This window comes from Chiloscyllium plagiosum, chromosome 38, assembly GCF_004010195.1.
Source record: "Chiloscyllium plagiosum isolate BGI_BamShark_2017 chromosome 38, ASM401019v2, whole genome shotgun sequence".
Lineage (NCBI taxonomy): Eukaryota > Metazoa > Chordata > Chondrichthyes > Orectolobiformes > Hemiscylliidae > Chiloscyllium > Chiloscyllium plagiosum.
In genome coordinates this window covers 10,243,113-10,269,335 of record NC_057747.1, presented here as the reverse complement: position 1 = coordinate 10,269,335, position 26,223 = coordinate 10,243,113, and the positions used below count along the sequence as shown (strand labels likewise).

The 26,223-nt window shown below is 40.5% G+C and overlaps 1 protein-coding gene across 3 annotated transcripts in view; it reads right to left on the bottom strand.

The window, feature by feature from the left end:
- Positions 1-6,421: 6,421 nt before the first annotated feature.
- The window catches only part of LOC122541809 (mitogen-activated protein kinase 8), a 116,448-nt gene continuing 96,646 nt past the window's right edge, over positions 6,422-26,223 (bottom strand). For 2 of the 3 annotated variants that reach the window (XM_043678813.1, XM_043678812.1), the window contains exons 9-12: positions 24,615-24,739; positions 20,113-20,176; positions 17,283-17,360; positions 6,422-10,062 (exon numbers count right to left, since the gene is read on the bottom strand). In XM_043678813.1, the coding sequence (XP_043534748.1) occupies positions 9,917-10,062; positions 17,283-17,360; positions 20,113-20,176; positions 24,615-24,739 (413 nt within the window). In that variant the 3' untranslated portion in view covers positions 6,422-9,916. Of the gene's footprint in view, positions 10,068-17,282; positions 17,361-20,112; positions 20,177-24,614; positions 24,740-26,223 lie in introns of all 3 variants that reach the window. The other variant, XM_043678814.1, reaches the window with a different exon arrangement.

Below are 26,223 nucleotides of genomic sequence, written 5' to 3'. Positions count from 1 at the left end.
AGTTGCGACATGGGCCCCATGCAGGGACTTATAAATTACATAAAATGGAAATGCAATGCTGCCTCAAATGTTTGGAAGCCATTCATATTATCTACATTCTGCCTGTGAGGAACGTAATTATACTTTGTACCTGTCAGCTGAAAAAGAGAGTTCAGAATGATGCCTATTTGCAAATTGTCAGGATGCCAGAGTCTAACCTGGATATTGTAGGGACAGCCCAGCCTAAATCAGTGAGGGGGGAAGAAATTGCTTCACTCAGAGCAGCCAGCCTTTGGAATTCTGTGCCACAGAAAGCAGTCAAGGCCAAAACAGGGAATGTTTTCAATATGGAGTTACATATAATTCCTATGGCTAAAGGGATGAAGGGGCATGGGGAGAAAGTGGGAACAGGGGACTGAGTTGAATGATCACCTGTGAATTGGCCACGCTAAATTGCCCATAGTGTTAGGTGCATTAGTCAGAGGGAAGTGGGTCTGGGTGCGTTACTCTTCGAAGGATCAGTGTGGACTGGTTGGGCCAAAGGGCCTGTTTCCACACTGTAGGGAATCTATTCTAATCTAATCATATTGAAAAGTGCAGCAGGTTCAAAAAGGGCTGAATGGCCTACTCCTGTTCCTATTTTGTAAACACTTCAACTTGAAACTGGTCAATCCTGAAGCTGGACCATAATTGTGAATTTGCTTTCCTAATTGCAAAATACGGTAGAAACATTTTTTGGTGATAAGATTGGTAAGGAGATTTTGTTTTCCCCCCCAAAATCTAATCAGTGCAAAAACAGAGGATCAAAAAGAGAGGAAACAAAATCTGAGGACAAGAGACTCCAGATACAATTTGTAGAAGAGATCCCACATACAACTGCTGGTCATCATTTCCAAATTTCCTCAGTTAGAATGTGTCTCCAATTCCCTTTGGAACAGGTTTCCCAGCCTGTTTTTAAATCAAATCCATCTACCCACTCCCCTCTGGCTCAACCTTGCCTCGACTTTTGTCTTTCCTATTATCTTCAAATCCACTTCTCCCTGTCTGAACTAGAATCTATCCCAGTTACATTGTCTTTAGAAAAAGTCTGATAGAAAGTTGAGCAGATGGATAAAGACGTATGCTAATAATTAAGGTTATGATTTATTTATCGTTTCCATAGAAAGTTGAAAAGATATGGAATTTGACATGGAAAAACCACCAGCAACACAGGGAATAAATGAACTATTATTCAGCCACCACAGCAAATCAATGTCATAACTCAGTATATACTTTGTTACAAAGCATCATGCCTTTTCACAGAAAACCACAGAAGAATCCACTTGCTTTAACAGTGCACATTTTCTCTGTCAGCCCTTTGTCCTTACAAGTTGAGTGATTTAAAAAAAAAATAACTTTCTGGCTTGGGTTTAAAATTCATAGAACAGTTGAAACAATCACAGCTGAACAAGCAAAATATCAGTAATGGAAAAGCCAATTAAAAATCAAAAAGGAGATTACAAATCAAATTGGATTATTGGTAATCAGCAATTAAATAATGCTGAACCAGATGAAGGTATTCAAAATTATTTTTTGAAAATTCCTTTAGCTGTTATCTGATAACATAAAATCAAATTTACTATTTCGGTTGTAAGACAAGAAACGTTTATCTAATGTTCTTTGGTTTCTATAAGAGACTTGGACACATGAGAAGTCAGAAAACTGAGCTCAGTGAACCTCTCAAAAACAGAAGTTTGAGAAAGATATTCAAATCAGCAGCTTATAATTCGTGCACACACCTGTGCACACAACTTCAGTGCCAGAACTTGTCAAAAATATTTCTGTGCCACTAAGAATGAACTAAGATGTGCTGTTCTTTGTATAAACTATTTAAAATACATTAAAGTACTAGTTCTTCAAACTTCTTCTGTAAATATACAGGTTAAGTGCATGCAAGAAATTAAGCTTCACACAATTTAACATTTCAAAATGGATATTCCTTAGACCAAAACAAGAAGGATTTATTCTTGCAGTTTAAGATTGATAAATCCAACCAGCAAGAAAACACTTACTTTCCTGCAATCAAAAAAAGTAGTCTAAGATCTCTGGTGAGTGCTCTTACAAACTCCACACGTCAACCCAATGTATAGCCTTCCCAACAATCTTTTTGTAAGATTGGAATGGCTGACTTACCATTAAAGCAATGGAAGATGATTCAGCAATGCAAACTGCAACTCTGGTGTTTCACGTGTTGCAATTTCACATGCTGCAATTTCACATGCTGCAATTTCACATGCTGCAATTTCACATGCAGTTTTCTGTGGCACGTTTTCAAAAACAAAATTCCACTTTCTGACAGAGGTATTGCATTTGTATTTAAAAATTGAATGGTGTCAATAAATTAGGTCTTTTAAAATACCACTAAAATCAGTAATTTCCAACGTACAGAAACAGCCCAACAACAGAAAATATCCACTTAATTGTATAGGGAGAAAGTCAACTTGACCCTTAACCCCTATTGACCAAAGAATTTTTCTAGCTCCAATGTCACAGGAATATAACCCAATGTCAAGTTAGAATATAACTTTAGCTTTACAAAGGTATTATACATATTTTGCAAAGGCACCTCTGTATTTAGAAACCCTTGTTTTAACGACAAATACATGGTAGTCAGAAAACACTGATACTTGCAGATAAAAAGGTGTGCAATATCAGTGCGAGGGTCATAAGACTAACAGTTATATGAGCCTATCAAAGAACAGCACCCTCGCCACTGATGATGTTACCTAGCCAGGTAATGAAACATCTGGATATCAAACCTACAGCTCAGCGAGCAAACCTACACCCTAAAGCACCCTCTATAGGAGGGGCATGAAGATTACACAAAACTCTGCATTTTTCAAAAACATCTACCCTTAGAGAACTATATACTTTAACCTCCCACTGGTAGATCTGGTTGCATACTAAACAATGAGCAGCTTTAAATAAAGTTTGCAATTCAATTCCCTCAACCTTACCCTGGTAAAACATCCTTACTGGAGGGTTTTGAACTATAGGGAGAGGCAGGATAGGCTGGGGCTTCTTTACCTTGGAGGTAGTAGGGTGACCTTACAGAAGTTTATAAAACCATGAGGGACGTGAATAGGGTGAATAGCCAAGGCCTTTTCCCAAGGATGGGGTGCTTTAGGTTTATAGTGAGTGGGGAAAAGCTTTAAAAAGGACCAGAGGGGAAACTTTTTCTCACAAAGGGTAGTGGGTGTATGGAACGATCTGCCAGAGGAAGTGGTGGTAGCTGGTACAACAATATTTAAAAGGCATCTGGATGGGTATATATGAATAGGAAGGGTTTAGAGGGACATGGGCCAAGAGGTGGCAAATGGGAAGAGGTCAAATTGGGATGTCTGGTCAGCATGGACATGTTGGACCAAAGGGTCTGTTTCCGTGTTGTATAACTCTATGACTTTAAGTACGGAAGGTCCATGGTCACCACTAGAAATAAGTCCTCAGCCTATTTGAATTTCAAAAATATTTTACACACTGGCAGTCACATTTCATAATCATTTTGTATTTTAAAAAATCTTCCTCCAAATCTTGTACAGATTCACAGGACAATAGTTTAGGGTGCAGGAAGTCATCGGACAGCATGGTGGTTAACACGGCTGCCTCACAACGCCAGGGACCAGGGTTTGACCCCACACTTGGGTGACTGTGTGGAGTTTGCACATTCTCCCCATGTCTATGTGGGTTTCCTCCCACACAGACCAAAGGTGTGCAGGTTAGGTGGATGACACACTGGAAATGCAGAATCCTAGGGTAAGTGGGGGGTGGGGGGGGTTGCTCTTCAGAACATCAGTGTGGAGTCAATGGGCTGAATGGCCTGCTTCCACACTGTAGGGATTCTATAACTTATCACCTTGTCTGCACCAACTGAGCTCAATAAGGAACAGTCAAGAATTTATGAAACACACCTCAGTTTAATCAAAGGTAACTATATATTTAGAAAACCTTATGTTTTAACTACAAATACATGGTAGTCAGAAAATACTTTGATACTTGCAGTTAAAAAGGTGTGCAATATCAGTGCTAGATTCACAAGACTAACTACGAACCTATCAAAGAACAGCACCCTCTTTAGGAGGGACATGAAGATTACACAAAACTCTGCATTTTTCAAAAACCTTACAAAATATGTATAGTATTCTAATAAAGATTGCTGTCTCTCAAGAAAACACTAATTCAATCTCAATTATATTGATTTAGTCACCAAACTATAAAAAAACCTTCTTCCTTCCACTTTCTGAATAAAAGGTCACAAATTTGTAATTCACACACACATTCATCTTATATGTAGCATTAAGCTGCCCATATATTAGACAATTATACATACACATTTCAAATAAATACTCAAAGTTGCACTTAAGCAGAAACATTGCTAAGGAAAATAAACGTACCAAGTTTGCCAAGAAAATACAGCGCGGTAAAACCGCAATGAGGTGGCCAAGGTGGTAATTAACTGCAGCTGCGCACTGAACACTAGGCTTGGCTACTGCTTTGGTAGACTGCTGTTTGAAATGGAAAAGACAAGAAATTGAACAACACAAAATGTCCAGAAAGGAGAAGAAAATGTTTTTGAAGCAGAATGAAACAAATCAGCAGTGTCCAAAAAGTGACACCTCTCACCTTTGCACTTATGATATATTCAAAAGATAACAAGGAAACCAACACCTGGATGTCTATTCACACAGTACTTTCAATGGATAAAGTGTAGTTAACTACATTGTCAACAAACAGTGGGAAAGAAGTGCTTATGAGCAAGGAATGCTGCAGCCCACGAGCTGGAACCGAATGTTAGTGATTTCTATATTCTACAAAGACTTGAACCAAGAGTAAATATTTTTCAGTATTCAATCTATTTTATCTGAAAGTCTCAATGTTAAATGAAGTAGGGTCATTGACTGAACAGGAGACTTCTATCTTAAAATCTTTATATTATATTATATAATATAAAAGACTGTTGTGGTTCTGTTCGCCGAGCTGGGAATGTGTATTGCAGACGTTTCGTCCCCTGTCTAGGTGACATCCTCAGTGCTTGGGAGCCTCCTGTGAAGCGCTTCTGTGATGTTTCTTCCGGCATTTATAATTAAACCACTATAAATGCCGGAGGAAACATCACAGAAGCGCTTCACAGGAGGCTCCCAAGCACTGAGGATGTCACCTAGACAGGGGACGAAACGTCTGCAACACAAATTCCCAGCTCGGCAAACAGAACCACAACAACGAGCACCCAAGCTACAAATCTTCTCACAAACTATAAAAGAGTTTATATTAAAATCTACAGATGTCTCCAACAGAAAGGTGTCATGCCACATTTCAGGCAAAACCACCATGTTCTAACATTATCAGCCTGAACTGGATGCCAGATGATTATTAGTGTGCAATATTCAATAGACTGTGTCCCAAACAAATTGCTACCTTAAATCTCTAGATAACTTACATCTACATTCTTTAACCAAATCTCACAATCCAAAGAAATGACAAATAACCTAACTTCAGCTGGCTTTGGCAATTGTAGTGTTACAGACAGATTAATGACAGGTCTTTGTGGAGTGAAAGACAGAGCCTGCAACAAGCCACTTTAGTGGAAAGCTTGGCACCTGGCAACATCTACAGTAAATAAACTAGACAATCATCTGGACCCATGCAATGTGCCATATTTTCAAATGCTATTAACTGTTGACTTTAGCTTTACTTTTCCACTTAAATCGGACTGTAACGTTCGCTTCTAACTTAATTTCTTTATTTCTCTACTTATACTATGTTACACTTTACTTTTAACTTTATTTTCTGTTACTACTTGTATAGAAGTACCTTCGCACCTAAGATGTGTGGTGACATACACTTTTTACTCTATTCCAGTACATATGTCAAAGCTTAAATCAAAAATCAAAATCAAACCTGTTCAAATTAATAAGGAAGGGTCACTCAACCTGCAACATTAACTGATTTCTCTGCAGGTGCTGTCAGACCTGAGCTATTTCAGCCATTCTGTTTTGTGTTTCTGATTTACAGCACCTGCAGTTCTTTTCAGTTTTTATGTTCAAATTAATTCTGTGAGCATCCATGTAATTAGTATAGGCAAAGAGAGTAAATGCTGTTAAACTGCAATATTTCAGTTGACAACTCATTTGTTACCAGGAAGTCAGAGGATCACCATTAAGACAGAGTACTTTCTGCAATGTCAGTTATCTAATTTAAGTACTTGTGCAGCAAGCTGACAATTTAACACTCGGTTGTCTCCAACACAAGCTCAGGATCATAGGTATAGGGTCAATACACCATTTCTAAATTGTACTCTTTGCTTATTCAGTGTTATTGTCTAGAGGTCAGTTTGTGAAGTCAAGAACCGACCCGATTCTAATCACATCCATAAATTTATGGAAGAAAGCAAATCAACATAAAGTGACCCTGTGCCATAATTTATTTATTTTTAAACAATGCATTTTGTTGAAATGCACATCGCAATTAGAAAGCGGATCAATGCAAGAAAAAGCAAGTTTACTGCATCTTGGGAACAGTCAGCCAAGTGACTGGAAGCAGCCAACGCCTAACTTTGGGGCTATTGGAGTGACAATCAACTTTTTTCAAAGAAATAGAATCACTTTTCTCCATGTGTCCACACCCCCTCATCCATCACGAGAGATAAAACATGTCAGATCACAAGTGAAAATTACACTTCCAACATTTATTTTTCTCCATATTGGAAGATTACGGAGCATTGACAAAGCATGAAATACAAATCCACAAAATGTAGCTTCACGTAAAATGTCATAAGTTTGAGAATCACTATGGATATAAGAAAAACTAACTTAAGGAATTAGCTCAAACAAGGGAATCTGCGAGTGACTGGCAAATTTTGTGAAAACCTTACAGTTACCGGTAACTATTTCCCTCAACCCTTTTACAAATTTGGCACCAACAACAGAATTATTTGTATGACACATGGAAACAGTAAAACTACATGAAGATACAAACAATTTGTGAAAAATAGGTACTTTTCCAGGAAAGGACTTGAATGGGGAATAAGCATTGTGTGAAACAAAGGAGAAATTATTTTGCAAAGTATTAATTGGAAGGCAAAGCAGGTTTTTAAAATGATAACAGTGCTGTAATATCCCTGTGATTTAAGACACTAAAAAACAACTTTGTAACTGAAACACATAAATGCTGCCACGTACAGAATAAGACAGTCAATAACTGTAAAGGAGGAAAAAGTTTATATTTCCTGAATTGATAACTGGATGATATCACACACATTAACCAATTTATCCCCCAACGGCTGTCTGATCTGTTGTACATTTGCAGCATTGTTTGTGAAGATTTATCTATACACTTATAATAATTTGGTAGCTTAGTGGTTACCTTACTGGACTGGTAAAAAGACCTGGACTAATGAAAGGAGACAAGTTTAAATCCCACTGAAGTGGAGGTAATTCAATTTTACGAATGAAGTAATTTAAAAATGCTAGTATCAGTAGTAGCAACCATTTGATAACAGATTTTCATATAGCTCATTAATGTCCTTTAGGGAAGAAAACTGACCTCCCTTATCCAGGTTCCAGAAGCACAGCAACGTTATTAACTCAAATGCTTTTCTTAAAATGGTCTGGTAAGCTACTCAGTTTAAAGATGGAAATAAAAGGTTGGTCTTGTCTGTTATGCAAAGTGCAGATAATTTCACTGCACTCACAGGGACGAGGTTAGGGGAAATGCAATGTGTTAAGCTCCACAGCAAAATCCTAAAATCAATCTGACAATTAGTTTACATCTAATTAAGCTAGCTTATTTTTAAACTTCACATGCAGTTAAATTTTGGGGAGAAAAAAAAAATCCAGAAGATTTCTATTCTGCATGGAGTCTAAAATGCAATTCAATTCTACTGTTAATCCTATTGTAACCAGTATAATCAGTTTAAATGAAATTCTGGCACAAAATAATTAGCATCAAAATGACAATCCCATCCCAATGGGAAAGGATTTAGCTGGGACTTGTACTGAGGGAGATTGAGAGAATTGTTAATAAATGGAGTTATCATTTCAGAGACTGATTAAGATATTGTTTGAGTAAATCTGTAAATCACCCCATGCCCTAGAAGATTGCACACCTTAGTTCACTCAATCCACTATAAACATGAACATCACAATATCCTATAGTGCAAACTCCAAGGTTGGCTCACTGTTGTCCTCACGTGACATGAAAAATCAAATTTTTCATTCCATTGTTAACTATAACTAACTAAAGATGGCTATTTTCAGTACAAAATCATTATTAAAAGATGAACATTGTTCATTAACACTAATTATCTCAATTATTTTCTGTAATATCCAATTCACTGCAAGTGTTCCTGCAGTCCATACTGGATATCAATGTGTAACCAATAAGTATTCAGCCCAGGTATACACTTAAAAAAATAAACTAACCCAAGGAGCAGATGCAGGCACCATGCCCTCAACTACCTAACCAAGGCATTATTACAATCTTACATTTTACACTAGTTCAACTAAAGTTAAAAAGGGGGGGAAAAAAAGCCTACAATCCCTTCACATTCCAACAGGGTCCAAAATAAGTATACCACATCACAGCTATCCCATCTTTACAATAAAATTTGTATCACAATTTGCAAATATTATTGCACATCAACTATGAGAAAACAAATATACAAAATGCATTAAACATCTCTCTAACAAACAAAGTACATGTATAACAATGTTTCCCTCTACACAATAGTTTCAGCTGTGAATTTGGTGGACTCCTGGTGGTGGGACCAGGGACACTTAACAGTGGAAATAAATTAAAACTGTTACATTCCATCATTGTACTGAATGGTAGGAAAGCGAGCAACTCGATGGCATTGAAATGGTACATTGATTGTGTGAGGTAGTTCATCAATTATTTAAAAACCTCTTTTGATAAGTTAGTTCTGTCAACTCATGAAGCTTGTAATGTTTGCCTGAAACATAACCCTACTGCACTGATTCTCGTCAAGGTTGGCATTTTGACAAGTTGTATTAGGTAAAACTAGTTACAAATTAAACCATGATTATTACAGGGCACTATATCCTGTGAACTCTTAATACAACAAAGGAATTAACCAAATCACTTAATTACAAGGAACAGCTTATTTGGGGCAAGCTGATTTTTATTAAAATAGTTTGGTGCTGGCACTGACTCAAGATATAGAACTGGTTTTGTGCAGAATTCGTCTGTGATGCTCAGTCGTTGATGCCACATTTTCTCTTCCCATTTTCAAGTCTCTATTACCTTAAACAACTGACGAGTCTTTACCATCAGTTTGAATACTCTTAGTGTTAAACACAGTAGCCTTGCCTATCCAAAGTGGCTGCACTAACATCTAAAACACACTCGGCTTCAGCTTTGGATGTGTAATGTAAACAGGTAGGTCACACAGTCAACCAAAATTTATTGCAGACACTGGTATTCTACGTTTTCAACACATAATGACTTGTTGTCCTAGTCCACAACTAGCATTAAGCCAGAGCCAACTAGATTAGAAAAGACCTTAGAATGTTTAAATTGTGTAAAACCACTTCATGCAAGAGTGTGAGAGAGAAAAAGTAGCCTAACTAAGTCATCCCTCTACGCACCGGATCTGGACTCTGGAACTTGTTTGTATTTTGAGCTCATTTTTCCTCCCAAAACAGACCCAAATGTAATGATGTTAAATATCTGTCTGTTACAAGTCATGCTTTAGGGTTACTTGCCCTGTACTAAGGTTGCTGTATTGAGTTACTGTATGTATATCCAACATAATTGAAAGTTGTACTCTATCTGGGAAACTGATTCCAATAAAATTAAAACACAGTTGGAGCTTTTTAAAAAGCTGGTCTACCCTCTCTAAAATTTAGCGCAAACAATAAGACCCCAGAGAGAGGGAGGCTAGTCATCTGCAACAGCCCAGAGGTCCCGCCGATGTTTCTAGGCTGCTGTCGGTATCCGATGCCAGCGTTGGATCTGTTGACATGGAGGACACATCGTTGACAGATGAAGATGATGATGGATGATGAGAGCCATTGATCATTGCTGCACCTGTGCTATGAGAAATAAGGAAGTCAGTCAGTAACAGTGTACATGTTGTTCTCAGCAACGTTACAATCACAAACCAACCACATCAGATAAACAAACAGCATAAAGAGACACTTCTGTGGACAGTGTACTTATGCTGCTGAAACCTGAAAGGAAACTAGGGACAGGCAATAAATGTTGGCTCAGCCAGCAACACCCACATCCCATGAGTAAAGAAAAAGATATCACCTTGTTAACATTTGTTTTAATGTGCAAATCTTGCAGCAATGAGTTCAGAATGTCTTCTTACAGCTGACATTCTGACACTATGGCTAGAGCAACAATGCAGTGTCATGAAGAGGAGTCAGATCAAATATTAATTTTGAATGTGATCAGCTGGTTTTACATACTCAATGGATTTTAAGTGACATCGCAGACTCTGAGTTCACTGCCAGACGTTTCTGCGATGTTAACCTTGTCAAATCTGAGTTTCTGAAGTGGACTTCAAAAGAACATGCCTACATGATCCCAGGAACTTTCACATTTGTTAATACGATCATCAATGATTATTCCAAGAGCTTGCACTTTGTGGATATCAATGCAAAGCTCGACAGACAGCGCAAACAAGACTCCACTGACAACCTCCCTGCAAGGAAGTGGAATAATTATTCACAATACTAAAATGGCCAGCACACAATCACAGATGTGGCCCAGGAGGTGAGGGGTAAGAGTCAGAAGAGGGCTTGCACCAATGGCATCACCACGTCAGAGACACACACAGAACTGCAGGGGTTGGGGCGCTGAGTACTGTGGTGGGAGTCAATGGGACATAAGGCGCTAATCCCAGTTTGTAGAATTTGCTCGTTAGTTTTTCATTTTTAAAAAAGGAGCAAAAAAAAAAACAAACATCCAAAACCACTTTACCAAGCGCTTACTTCCTGCAGCACTATCTTTGGAGAATGGCTGCTGTTTTTGGTCGATGTACATTTGCTCCTTGTGCTCTTTGCCTGACCCACATTTGTTCTGGAAAGAAAGGTTTTGGTTGCGGGAGAATCCAAATACTTGATGGTATCACCATGACAGCTCATTTGGAGACCATGACTTTGCAGTCTGAAACGAAAATGTGTTGCTGGAAAAGCGCAGGTCAGGCAGCATCCAAGGAACAGGAGAATCGACGTTTCGGGCATAATCCTTTCTTCAGGCTTATGCCCGAAACGTCAATTCTCCTGTTCCTTGGATGCTGCCTGACCTGCTGCGCTTTTCCAGCAACACATTTTCAGCTCTGATCTTCAGCATCTGCAGCCCTCACTTTCTGGAGAAGGGCTTATGCCCGAAACGTCGATTCTCCTGTTCCCTGGATGCTGCCTGACCTGCTGCGCTTTTCCAGCAACACATTTTCAGCCCTCACTTTCTCCTTTGCAGTCTGAAAACCTGTCTCATGACAACAGCCACCTTTGACTGCTATGTACAGAAGGGGAAAAAAAACAGTGAAAGCTACTCTCACCTGAACCATCGTAAAACAGGAGAGATCAATGGGACAACCAAAGGGACAACAGTATTACCCATCTTTCTCTCAAATGTTGCATCCTATTTGCTGTAAATCATCTGAAGTATAACTACTGCAAACAGAGAATCTTAAAGGAAGGTACTGACTCAGCACCAGTGTGCCCAGGACGTAGAGACAATCAGAGCTGTACAGCATGGAAACAGACCTTTCAGTCCAACTCGTCCAAGCCAACCAGATTTCCTAACCTAATCCAGTCCCGCTTGCCAGTACCCAGGCCATTTCCTTCCAAACCCTTCCTATTCATAAACTCATCCAGATGCCTTTTAAATGTTTTAATTGTACCAGCCTCGCCTCCACCACTTCCCTCATTCTATACACACACCACTCTCTGTGTGAAAAAGTTACCCCTTAGGTCCCTTTTAAATTTTTCCCCTCTCACACAAAACCTATGCCCTCTAGTTCTGGACTCCCCCACCCCAGGGAAAAGATCTTGTCTATTTATCCTATCCATGCCCCTCATGATTTTATAAACCTCTATAAGGTCAGCCCTCAGCCTCTGACATTCCAGGGAAAACAGCTCCAGCCTGTTCAGCCTCTCCCTATAACTCAAATCCTCCAAACCTGGCAACATCCTTGTCAACCTTTTCTGCGCCCTTTAAGTTTCACAACATCCTTCCATTAGGGTGGAGACTAGAATTGCATGCAATATTCCAAAAGTGGCCTAACCAACGTCCTGTACAGCTGTAACATGACCTCCCAACTCCTATACTCGATGTACTGACCAATAAAGGAAAGCATACCAAACGCCTTCTTCACTATCCTACCTATCATCAATTGAAGTGATGCATCTTTAAAAAGAGTCCCCCACATCAAGAAAACATTTTATCACATTTCTTTCATTCATGAACCCAATGTTTAGATTAGATTAGATTACTTTACAGTGTGGAAACAGGCCCTTCGGCCCAACAAGTCCATGGACTGTGGGAGGAAACCGGAGCACCCGGAGGAAACCCACGCAGACACGGGGAGAACGTGCAAACTCCACACAGTCAGTCGCCTGAGGCGGGAATTGAACCCGGGTCTCTGGCGCTGCGAGGCAGCAGTGCTAACCACTGTGCCACCATGCCGCCCACAAATTGTTAATTTGTTCTTTACCGCCTGCCGCCCACAAATTGTTAATTTGTTCTTTACCGCCTTTGCATGCCTATGGCACAAAACAAGCAGTTTTTAAAAACTTTATATATATTTACCTAAATTCGACAACACCAATTCCCAGCTTAGTAATGCAAGGATTTTGGCAGTCTTAGTTTCTTTATCCTAAGTGTCACAGAGGTAAACATAGATAACTGGCAACCTCTGATCCGTTTCAAATTCACTCTTACAACCAATCCAGAAACTGGGGGACAAGAGGGGAACCAGTTCAAACCTCCTCGTAACAATCAGGTTGAATCTGCGGCTAGGACTGCAGGTTTTTTTTTTCCCTCTGTGCAAGCTTATTGATCGGTAATTAGAAGTAAACTAGATTTAAAGAAGTGGCCATAAGTTAAGGATCTGGAATTAAAATGGTATTTGTGTTTACTTAGTTCTGAGACCATTGGCCAAAAGATTGGGTTAAACACCCTCATTTCATCAGTTTCAACTGAACGAGGGAGTTAATTACTGCAGATACTGGAATGTGTACTGAAAGCAAAAAAAAAATGCAGGAGATCACAATGGGTTGGAAAGCGTTCATTGAGTGAGAGTAAGCTAATGTTTCGAGTTCAGATGAGTCTTCAATGTTGGCTTGCTCTTTTCACCGACACGGTGATGCTGTGATGTCCAGCAGTTTTTGATACTAAGTGTGGATTGCAGATAAATGGCAAAACTAACACGCCAGTAAGTACACTAGGAAAAACCAAGTGTAGTTTAAAGCGCACACACTATTGGACAGGGGAGAAAATCAACCACATATTTAGGTATGGGGATATTTTAGCTCTCAGTGAAAACTAATCGTGTACAGTGAAGTCTTATAGTCCAAGTGCTGGCTTGCGATCAGAGATTTGATCCGAGCAATGAACCAAGGATCTGGAAAACTGACAGATTTGGAAACCTGGAAAAAGGGATGTGAGAAACCAAGGTGCAGGCCATCACACTGACTCAGTTTTCATTCATGGAATTTCTGAAAAACAAACTTTTCCAATGGTTTGTGTTGAGATTTCCTTTCCCAACGTTTACGAAACATAATTAACAAAAGTTTAACAAATCCAAGCGAGTGGGAAAGTAACATAACATAATCCAAAGAGAAACACGTTCATTCATCAAATCTTCTTCAAAAGCGAATAATTACTGCAGTTCTGTAATGTCGCCATCTGACGTCAGGGATGATCCTTCCTCATACCAAATACAAGTCCCTGCTCAAAGCTTTACTTTGGTCATTTGAGTGAAGTGGTCAGCTGCTCTGACTGCTTCCTTTAGCAGCTCTTTGCCATTTTGGTACAGGTAGACGTTCCTTTATCTGAAATGCTCAGGACCAGCTGTTTTTTGGAATTTGGAATTTTTCGGTTTTCAGAATAAGTGACAATATAATGGTGACATTTTAAGAAATCTTACGGGAGGAGCAGGCTACTAAGTAAGAACGTGCTTGGCCACGCCCCTCCCCCGTCACATCTGAGTGACGCACATTGAGTGGGTATCGACTTGGGTTAACGGTTTGATTCACCAAACAACCTTGTTAATGAGAAAAAAAAACTTCACAAAAGACCTTCGGATTTCAGAGCTTTTTGATTTTTGGATGTTCAGATAAAACACATCCCTTCCACCTGTACAACGTAAATGCTCTGAACCGCTACAGGCATACTTCCTTCAGCAATAAGCTGACCAACTGGAATCAAGATCAGGATCAGAAGTGTCAGGAATGATCCCCTCTTCATGCATACTCAACCGTAAAAAGAAATACTAGTTTGATTTTACCAAGTGCTCCTAAACATAAAAGTAAAATGGAATAAGGATGGGCTCCTTTATTGTTGAAGGTGGCTCACTTCCATCATGGGCGATTGTCAAAGTCATTTGCATCCTTGCAGCCTCTAAATTTTATTCAAGTGGATGGTTATATACAAACTAAAGAATCAGGAGCAGGAGCAAGCCATTTGGCCTATCGAGCCTGCTGCACTGTTCAGTAAAGATGATGGCTGATCTGATCATCACCTCAGCTTCACTTGTCTGCTCTTTTTTCATTCCCTTTTAATTAATGATATAAGCATTTCTACGCAATAGCTGTGCCTCCACTGTTCTCAGGGGAAGATTGCTCCACAGACTCAGGAGAAAAAAAATAAAACTCACCTCTGTCTTAATGGGACACACCTTATTTATAAATTGTTGCTTATCAGACAATGTGAAATAAAAACAGGAGTGGGCCAAACAGCTCCTTGAACCTGTTCCACTGCTCAATAGGATCATGGCCGATCTGATATTCCTAACGTCCACCTTCCTGTCTTTTCCCTGTAACCTTTGATTCCTGCACTGATCAGGAATCTATCTTGGCCTTAAATATACACAAATTCTCCGTGCCCAGAGATCTGATGAGAGCTGTGACCAATTGCACAGATGAACATATCAAGCTACTGTATGCTCACAAATATTAGGGCAGCATGGTGGCCCAGTGGTTAGCACTGTTGCCTCACAGCACCAGGCACCCAGGTTCGATTCCAGCCTTGGGCAACTGTGTGGAGTTTGTGCATTCTCCCGTGTCTGCGAGGGTTTCCTCCCACAGTCGCAAAGGTGTGCAAGGTCAGGTGAATTGGCCGTGCTAAATTGCCCACAGTGTTGGATGCATTAGTCAGAGGGAAATGGGTCTGGGTAGGCTACTCTTCAGAGGGTCGGTGTGGACTTGTTGGGCCCAAGGGCCTATTTCCACACTGTAGGGAATCTAATCTAATCTAAAATCTAATATATTTAATTGGCAAGTATGCAAAGTATGAAGTGCAAGCAAAGTAACTATCATAATTACAGATTCAGATTGCGGTGAATTTAAACTAATAGTGGGAGAAGGCACAATGACAAGCTGGCATTGAAAAGGAGGTAAAGTCTGTAGATTTCTACTCCTGATAGGAGAGAGAGCTTTCTCTTCCCTTAAAGAAACTGAATTTTCTAATCCTTAAGAATAAGTCACAAATAATGTGGAAAGTCAGAATGTTATGCTAAAACCATTATCTGATAATTTTAGTTAAGTAGTTTAGAATTGAAAGTAGACTGCAAAAGGACATCTTGCACGGTATAATTAACTCAGTGCAGACTTCACTTGCTGCATATAGGCCTTATAGTTCTTTGTTAATTCATTTAATCAAATTTCTATGCAGAATTACATAGGTATTGTATAATATTCAAATATGTTGCCGTTGTCTGTAATAACAGCTAAACTGTTGCAAACTCAGTGACACAGAATGAGATGCATAATCGATTATTTAGATTTATTCAAATAGAGTGATTGCTAACCTTCAGATGATGAACTCTACGAAAAAGCAAGTGATCAAGGCAAGTTTACAGAAGCAATGAACTTACTGGAAAAAACAGTTAACAAAATTCCCAAAATGATAAAAATTTACATCCAATCAATGCAGGACTGTTACCATTCCCTGATTCCTGGAGATATTAAATAAGTTCATAACACACACATGTACAAATTGAGGAAATAGAATGTGTATTGACAACTGGACAAGCACATCTGCACAAGCAACTGGCTAGGGAACTATGCTGGAAGGTTATGCCTTAATAATAAGTAACTTAAAGACCATGGGGTTTCAAACTGATGCAAGCCAAATTAACATACAATTCTTCTCAAATACTGAACTAAACTAATCATTTCAGCTAGGCCGTTACGTTTTTCTTTTCAATAGTCTCACCATCAGGTTCCACTGTAGGCGAGATCAGATATCTTGCTGGGGTTTTAGATTAGATTAGATTACTTACAGTGTGGAAACAGACCCTTCGGCCCAACAAGTCCACACCGACCCGCCGAAGCGCAATCCACCCATACCCCTACATTTACCCCTTTACCTAAAACTACGGGCAATTTAGTATGGCCAATTCACCTGACCTGTACATCTTTGGACTTTGGGAGGAAACCCATGCAGACACAGGGAGAATGTGCAAATTCCACACAGTCAGTCGCCTGAGGCGCGTTTGGACTATACAATTCTACAGTCTTGTCATAATTGAGGACAGACCTACACAACGGGCACAAGCAAGAAATTCTACTGATGCAGAATTAAGATGCAATGATGCTGTGCTCCCAGCAGATGGTAGTGCTGCACTGTTTATAGTTATGTTTTTGAACAAAAACTATCACCATCAAATGCTTACCAATTCTACCCTCGACCCTGCAATAATGGTCTTGAAAATGCTCAACAATTAGAGTGCAACTGGTCTCAACTCCAGGTGGATACAAAGTTACCAGTCTTTTAAAAACAATTTATCCTTTCTAATACGCATGTACTGTTCTATCTACATCGCCAGATCCTAAGATTGGAACCTTTCAAATGCAGAAATGTTTTATTTACTTAATGTGTTTCCTTCATTTGGAATCAAACCAATGACCAATGAGTTCAACTTGAATCAGAACATCCATTCTGAATCACTTCAAACTAACTAGTATTCAGGTAGTGTTAAATATCTTAAAACCTCTGTAGATGACTGAAGATATTAATGTTGCAAATGTGCCCTCTTTGAAGTTCGGTAACAAAATATTCTTGCAATAACTAACCTAAAGAAGGCGGTTGGCCTCGTATAACACCATTCTTCATCCTCTCTTCCCACTCCAGTACTTCCTTGTATATCAACTCTGCAGACAAAGGAGATTAATCTGTTTATTAAAGCACAGGCTTACACAGGGTGTAATAATCATGAGGTTGCAAAAGCTATTACACCAGCACCACTTAGCAACAAACAATGGCTTTGGCAGTCAGCCTGAAAATACCAAACCCAGAAGTACACACGTTCCAGGCTCATCAAAATCAGTCCGCTTCCGGGAAAATCCGAAAAGGAAAGAACAATAATCAGAGATTACTGCAGACTTCCTGGGAGAAACAAGGTGTGTTTTAGGGATTGTACACTGCAAAAAAGCATCCATGCTGTGGTCCCCTCTGTGGTGGGAAGACTAGATACAGTTGAAGTGACTGCGTTGCAGAATATTCCCATCCAGTTCCCAAGTGCAATCCTGGACACAGTTGCCTGTCATTGTAATTCTTTCAGCTTCCCAACGCAAGCTCAAGGAATGCCACTTTGGGGTTTAATCAGCTGATCTACAGCATTCTAGATTCTCTAAAGAGTTCAACAACTTCAGGTCATAATCTGAGCCCATTTTGAGATGTTTGATTTTGTTGCTGGTTTGGATTGGAGACAGCTGCTGATGGAAATTATTCTACTGCTTCACTTATTCTTCCACCAGACAAATCTTTCATTTCTATGCCTTACCTCATTATCATTGCCTTTTACCAGCATTCTATTACAGAATCTCCCACTTTTCACCTCTGTCCTAAGCCGATTTTCCCCCTCCCTTCTTTCTCTGCTTCTGTTGTTGATTTTAACCCATTACATCTTTAACCTTTTAAATTCTGATGGAAGTTTATCAAATTTGAATTATAAGGTGAAGCTGAATAGCCTGGACCTTCGGAGTTTGAGCGGGTGACCTCTATAAAATCATGAGGGGTATAGATAATGTGATTGGCAGATGTCTTTTCCCTAGGGGGGGGATTTCAAGACTAGAGGGCATATTTGTAAAGATGAGAGGAGAAAATTTTTTAAAAGTCATGAGGAGCAATAATTCTTTTCATACAGAGGGGTTTGCATGTGGAATGAACTTCCACAGGAAGTGGTGGATGCAGGTACAGTTACAGCACTTAAAAGCCATTTAGATAAGTACATAAATAAGAAATGTTTGGAAAGGGACTTGGGCTAAGTGCAGTCAACCTATTTAGTTTGGGATTATGCTCAGCATGGACTGGTTGGACCAATGGGTCTGTTTCAGTGCTGTATGAGTATGACTTGGCCCAGATCTTCTGGTTTCTGGATTGGAGTCCAGATGTATTACCCAGCATGAACATTTGGACTCTGCAGAAATTGGTCTCAGTGGGAACGGAGGAGGATGCTCGACCTTGCAAACCAATTCCCCTGCTCCCCAGGACCCCCTGGATTCTGAACCCAGAGTCGGAGACTTTGAACATTTCTGAAGTATTTTATTTCAGTAGCTGCCCAGAAAATACTGGACAGTTGAAAACCTATTTGAACATCAAAGTAACTAAACACCTGCCACCCTCAATCACTGACCCCCCCCGACACCCCCCACCCTCCCAACCAACCTGTTCATCCATTCACAAACATCTACACTGAATTTTCAAACCCACATGATAGGTTAGTCCCCACCCCCCCCGATCCCAACTGGCATCTGACAGCTTACTGAGGGATCGCTGTGCTGCTCAATTCTGAAGAAACTGGATGCAGAAGACCTAGCAAGGAACATAGAACAACACTGACTTAGAGAAAAGTTCGAGCTAAGCAGCAATCTGCCGAAAATTCTCTGCTTGTGAAAATCCCCACATTAACTCAGTTCCCTTCCCATGTTGAGGGAGTGCCGAATTGAGTCATAGAGATGTACAGCATGGAAACAGACCCTTCGTACAACTCGTCCATACCGAACAGATAGCCCAATCTAATCATTTGCCAGCACTTGGCCCATATCCCTCTAAACCCTTCCTATTCATATACCCATCCAGATGCCTTTTAAATGCTGTAATTGTACCAGCCTCCACCACTTCCTCTGGCAGCTCATTCCATACACAAACCACCCTCCGCGTGAAAACGTTGCCCTTTAGGTCTCTTTTATATCTTTCCCCTCTTACCCTAAACCTATGCCCTCTAGTTCTGGGCTCCTCACATCCCAAAGAAGAGACTTTGTCTATTTACCCTATCCACATCCCTCATGATTTTATAAACCTCTATAAGGTCACCCCTCAGCCTCCTACGCTACAGAGAAAACAGTTCCAGCCTATTCAGCCTCTCCCTACAGCTCAAATCCTCCAACCCTGGCAACATCCTTGTAAATCTTTTCTGAACCCTTTCAAGTTTCACAACATCCTTCAGAGTATGTCAAGCATTTTTTAGGGGGGGGAGGGGGAGTGGGCTGAACTTTCAGATTTCCAGCAGTAGTCAGCCTTTTCTTTCAATGACATGGGTCTAAGATGTTCTGCCGACTTCCTGTCAACGTTGAGTGTCTCAACAGGAAGGCACAGCCCTATTCAAAGAACTCAGATCGATGCCAAGAATGAAGCTTTTTAAAAGGGACAAATGTTGCGTATAAAGTATGGCGTTATGTTTCAAAAATGAAGAGCACTTGGAACAATGCTGCATAACCGTTCCTTCACTCAGGATCATAGTTAATTACTTTTAGTTACTCTGGATTAAGTGTTAGTAAGCTGGCTCATAGCTTCAGCAAAGAGCAGTAATGCTCACTCACATTACATTGTAAATTCAAGGGGAATACACGTCACAAATATTTTCAGCATTCAGCAAAGAATGCACTGATTTCAACATCTTACCTTTCCACTCATCTATAGTGTGATCCCTCTCATCTAGCTGCTTATCATATATCTTGGGTGGTGGCTAGAAAAATAAGTTGAAATCTTGTTAGACAAATCCTTAAATCATAGAATCCCTACAGTGTGGAAGCAGGCCGTTCAGCACTTCGAGTCCAAACCCACCCTCCAAAGAATATCCACCCAGCTCACCCCCCCCCCCCCCCAACTAACAACCACCCACACTCCTCCCCACCCTATCCCTGACATCTTGCATTTCCCACGGTTAATCCACCTAACCTGCACATCTTTGGACTGTGGGAGGAAACAGGAGCATCTGGAGGAATCCCACGCAGACATGGGGAGAACGTGCAAACTCCACACAGACAGTCGCCCGAGGCTGGAATCAAACCTGGGTCCCTGGCACTGAGGCAGCAGTGCTAACCACTGAGCTACCATATGCTTACGTCATTACCTATACGGTAATCTATGGTGAAAGGATAAGCAGCACACAAGGACCAGGGCAAAACTGTCGTTAATGACTTACTTAGAGCTTCATAGTTTCAGTGAAAGCAGATTATCTATTAAACTGGAGTCAGGGGAACAGAAACGTCTATAAATGGGTGCCGATAATTTCCACCTCAGTACAGCAGGCTATGCCACAGCAGTAGTTAAAGGGGAATGTCAAGATAATTAATTCTTACAACCAGGCAACCAACATAGTAAACTGCATTATTCTTTATAATGATGAGCCTCCTGCTACAGCGTTGCAGAATTAATAGCTTTAATTAACATGCACAAGAAACAAGCGGAGGGTCAATATGTAAAGTAATGACAGCCCAGTTGATAGAACATATTTTAATAAATGTGGGATGTAGGGCAGAAATTGGAGGGGCAGGGGGAAGCAGGGAGTTATGAGCTCTGATACATACATTCAGAAAAATACTTTCACAGACTAACAAAAAAAAACCCTATTACATTTTTCTCTATTTTGGAAAATTTGCATCGTGGTGGGCCACGTTTTCCAGAGGATCTCTTCGATAACAGCTGGTAACTGAAACGTAGAATGATGGTAGGCTTGGGGAGACAGAATCTAACTACAGGGTACTTGGGCACACCTGTTGGATCAGCTTTAAAAGGAAAACAGGTAGCCTCGAATTGTTTCTAGGAGCATGCCTAGATTTTAAGCTGGAATTGAAGTTTATCAATGGTCTGTCCCTACAATTTATCACTAAAGTAGATAAGCACATGGATGATTTTGGGATAGTGTAGGGGGACGAGCTGAGAATAGTTCACAGGTCGGCGCAACATCGAGGGCCGAAGGGCTTGTTCTACACTGTATTGTTCTATGTTCTATGTCTATAAGAACAGGGAGGGATGTGGGATATAAACGATTTGTAAAACAACATTTTGTATTTACATCTACTTACAAAATTCTATCAAGTGATGATCATACTTCAAAAACAGCACAATCCTCCTTCTCTCATGCTTCAATCTAACTCATTAACTTTGTCTAAACTTCATGGAATCTTCAAGACGTTTATCGTTCTAGATGTAACTTATTAGGCTTTGAGCAAAAGTAGTTCATTCTCACGGCAGCAAAATGGGTGATAAATTTAGGCTTGGCCCACCAAGTGGCAAGTAACATTCGCAACACACAAATGCCAGGCTAGGATTTAAGGCAGAGGATGCCAATCCAAACAAGTGAGGAGTATTCCATCAAACTCCTGACATGTACTTTGTAGATGATGGACAGAGTAAGGTACTGAGTTTCTCACTGACCTGCTCTTGTAGCCACTCTACATTTTAGAAAAAAAGATTTTTATAGACTTGAGACGTGCATGTTGCAAACTGGGCCAGCATTTATTGTCCATCTCTCATTGTCCTTAAGGTGGCAGTAGACAAGCAGGAGGCTGGAAGAACATAGCAAGCCAGGTAGCATCAGGAGATAGTGACATGCTGTCTTCTTAAACTGCAGCAGTCCATGTGCTACAAAGCCGTATGGGAGGGAATTCCCTAATGTTGACTGAGTGATAGCGAAGCAGCAGCAATATATTGCCGATCAGGATGGTCAACAGTTTGGAGTGGGATGTACAAGTTGTGGAGTTGCCATGTGTCTGCTGTCCATATGCTGCTCAATGGCAGTGGTTGTGGCTTTGAAAAGTGTTGCCTAAGGAACTTCGGTTAATTTCTGCAATTCACCTTGTAAATGAGACACGCTGCTGCTACTACTGAGTGCCAGTCATGGAAGGAGAGGATGCTTGTGGATGTTGTGCCAATCAACTGAGCTTCTATGTCTTGGATTGAATCAAACTTCAATACAGTCATTCTTATATGGCTAGCCCAGTTAAGTGTCTGGTCAATCTCCTGGGATGTTGATAGCAAGATTGTGATGGTAACGCTATTGAATGTCAAGGGATAATGGTTAGAGTCTCTCTTGTTGGAGAAGGTGATTGCCTGGCTTTTGTGTGGGACAAATGTCAATTGCCACTTTTCAACCCAACCCTCGATCGTTGTCCAGATGTTGCTGCATTCAGACACGGACAGCTTCAGTATCTGAAGAGTCACTAATGGCGCTGATGCATATAGTTCAAGAAACCAACTCAGAGCCTCCTCGAGGAGGATTGCAAATGGACTATAAATACTGGCTTCGCCTATGATGCCCTTCACCCACAAATGGATTTTCATTCGAGCAAAGAGGAGCTCTGACAAGACATGCTCAAAATGTCAAGGTTTGACAAAGTGAATTCAGCCAATTATTGCCACAAGCAAGTTGGTAACCAGAAGGTGGAAATTTAAGAGCCCCACCATTATACAAGGGGACCATATGAGATTTAAAATTTTACTGAAATTCTGTTAAAACAGTAATGACCTGACAGAAGCAGTGAAGAACTCAGAATAGCTGCACACATGTATTTGAAACATTAAACTGTAAAAAGGTATGGGGAGGCAAGGATAAGGAGGATGAATATAGTGACATTCACATTATCCAACATGCATTGTGATCAGATGGCATATGAGGAACGTGCGAGAACTCTGGTTCGATACTCGATGGAGTTTAGAAGGATGGGGGGGATCTAATTGAAACATACAGAATACTGAATGGCCTGGACAGAATAGATGTTGGGAAGATCTTTCCATTGATAGGAGAGACTAAGGATCTGAGGGCACAGCCTTAGAGTCAAGGGAAGACCTTTTGGAACGGAGATAAGGAGAAACTACTTCAGCCAGAGAGTGGGGAATCTCTGGAATTCACTGCCACAGAAGGCTGTGGAGGCCAGATCTTTGAGTATATTTAAGATGGAGACAGATAGGTTTTTGAATATCAAGAGTTACGGGAAAGAGAGAGAGAGAGAATAGGGATGAGAAACTTATCAACAATGATTGGATGGCAGAGCAAACTCGATGGGCTGAAAGGCCTAATTTCAACTCCTAGCTTTTATGGTCTTACGGCATGGGTGAATCAAAAGTGCTGGTTAGCCACTGGAGTTTGCGGTAACGAGGCTTGGAGCCTTTTAACTTGGATTCTCCATTTTACTAGGAGCACGAAGGGAGCGATACTTCATCTTCGGATAGCCCTTTTAGAATCCCTTCGGAGTGACAACATTGGAATTCTATACAATAACACTGACACCACTGTTATTGTGGAGTGGCGACGTTCTGCACTTGTTACTGGAGATTCCGGTTTCTGGGATGACAGATTATGCGACACATAGGAGGTTTACACCAGGAACTGGTCACAGTGTAGTATGTAATGTGTGGCCTGGTGCACTGTAGACCTCAGGGATGTTATAGATGCCCAGAGATTAGAGTAGGGATGGCTTCTTTAAGTAAACCATGTGCTGTCAACACAGGAATTTCTGGAATTCTCTAGACTGCTGGTGCTCAGCAGTCAAAGATATTCAAAGTTTGATACCAACAGATTTTTGGGCACAAATGAAATCAAGGGAGGTGGGAATTACTGCAGAGGGCTGGATCGTTAAGTATATTCAAGGGCAAGTTTGACAGATTTTTAATCGGTCAGGGAACTGTGCATTATGGGAAAAGGCAGAAAAGTGGAGTTGAGGATCATCGGATCACCCATGATCTCATTGAATGGTGAAGCAGGGTCAATGGGCTGAATGGCCTACTTCTGCTCCTAATCTTATGGGGGATAGCATAGAAAAGTGAAGAGAGATCCACGTCAGCCAAAAGAAGGTCAAACTGGCTCCGGATGTCGTACGACCTACACCTGGTTGTTTGATCTTAAAGTGGGATCTAATCTGATTTAGAATACCAGCAAATAAAATAAGGAAGGGTCGCTCAACACAAAACATTAACTGATTTCTCTCCACAGATACTGCCAGGATCTCTCTTGCTGAGCTTTTCCAGTAATTTCTATTTTTGCTGCAAATAAAACCTCTTTAGTTGGAGTCAGATAAGCTTTTTACTTGCCGTTTTTCAGATTAGTGGTGGCATTGTGCCATTTGTGTTACACAGTCACTAGACAAGTATGCGTGGAGAAGACAGACAAATTAAACACTTACAGCTTCTACTTCAGCAGGATCATACCAAACGTTAATGTAAGGGTGTTGCAGAGCGTCATCCACTGAAATTCTCTTTGATGCATCTATTACAAGCATTTTACATAACAAATCTCTAGCTTGACTTGCTGTAACACAGAAGGGGAAACTCCAGTTAAGTACTGTAGAGATCGTTTACCTGCAATCATAAATACACATTTGAATAAGCATTAGAAGTTATTTCAGAACTGAACTGTTTTGCTCGTCAGACACAGGGGTGATTAAATAAAAGAAGCTCCAACTACCTGCATGTGTCATTAAAATTTTAAAAATGAGCAAAAAATGTATGAAATTTGGTGTTGTGCAACTTGATTTGCTCCATTTACAAAGAATAAATTAACTTGCAATCATAGTGACTTTCACTGTCTCAGGAAATTGCCAAAGCACTTTCTATGTACGGCCTTTGTAATTTGGGTAAACATGGCGGCCACTTTATAATCCGTGCAGTTACTACATCAGATGCAAGTTAATTTTAGGTAAATCGATTGAGGGACGAATATGGTCTCGTATGCGAAGGGAATACCATTTCTTTTCAAAAAGCGCACTTTTTTTCATACTTCCCAAATGGGAAGGGAAGTGTTCAGTGTCTAATATCCTCCAAATAAGAGTGTGACTGCTGCAACCTCTCCATTCCCTTGGGCCTTTGTGGGACTTGGAGGCCGGACAATGCATTCAAGTCTCTGGGACAGAGCTTTGAACATGTGACCTCCTGGCTCAAGAGTCCCTGAGCCAAGTCTGACACTGGTTGAGATAAATTTCATCCAACAAACAAGTCAGGACGTAATCAATCAGCCGCCACGTGGATTGTGCATGTGTTAAACAAATGGATTAATTTTCAACAAATCAATGCAGGTATAATGAGCTCTGTGTTGTAAAATATTCAATTGCACAAGACCATTTGGAACTGCTGAACTGTACCTGTTTCAGATCAAGTGGCTGTCAGTCATTTCGATGCGTTGCCATACACAAAAGTCCTTCTTTAAAACTGAAGTCTTTTTTAAATAAGAAAGAGTCTATTTGAACAGGTAACTTAACCACGATCAAACTCAAAACTCAACTTAAGGTATTTTAATTGACACTGCATCAATCACAAGGCTTAAGTGTTGTTAGAATAAACAGGATTGTGTAAACAATAGAAGACAACAAACTAATGCCAACGGAACATTAACAGCCCAGATCACAAAGCGTGTACAGGGGAACCTCAATTATCCGAATACCAATTATCCGAAAATCGGATTATCCGGAGATCTCGAGGTCCCGATAGAAACATTACATCACAGATGTATTTCCAGCAGTGAACGTGTCTTTTGCTTACGGTGACTAATCAAGCACCGTCTCCAAGCGACTGACCTCCCGCCCCCTCTCTCTCCCCACACTTTCCCCGGAGCTCTACAGAGGGGTGTACCCTAACCGTCACCCCCCCCCCCCCGCTTCCCAGGAATAATCTCTCCAGCATTGTTCTGTGCAGGGCAAACGTGGAACCTATCAAAAATTTGCAGTAAAAGGTTGTGTCTGTGTCTGTGGCTGCGTCTGTGTGCTATTTGGAGACTTACCCCACAAAGGCAGCAGCAGC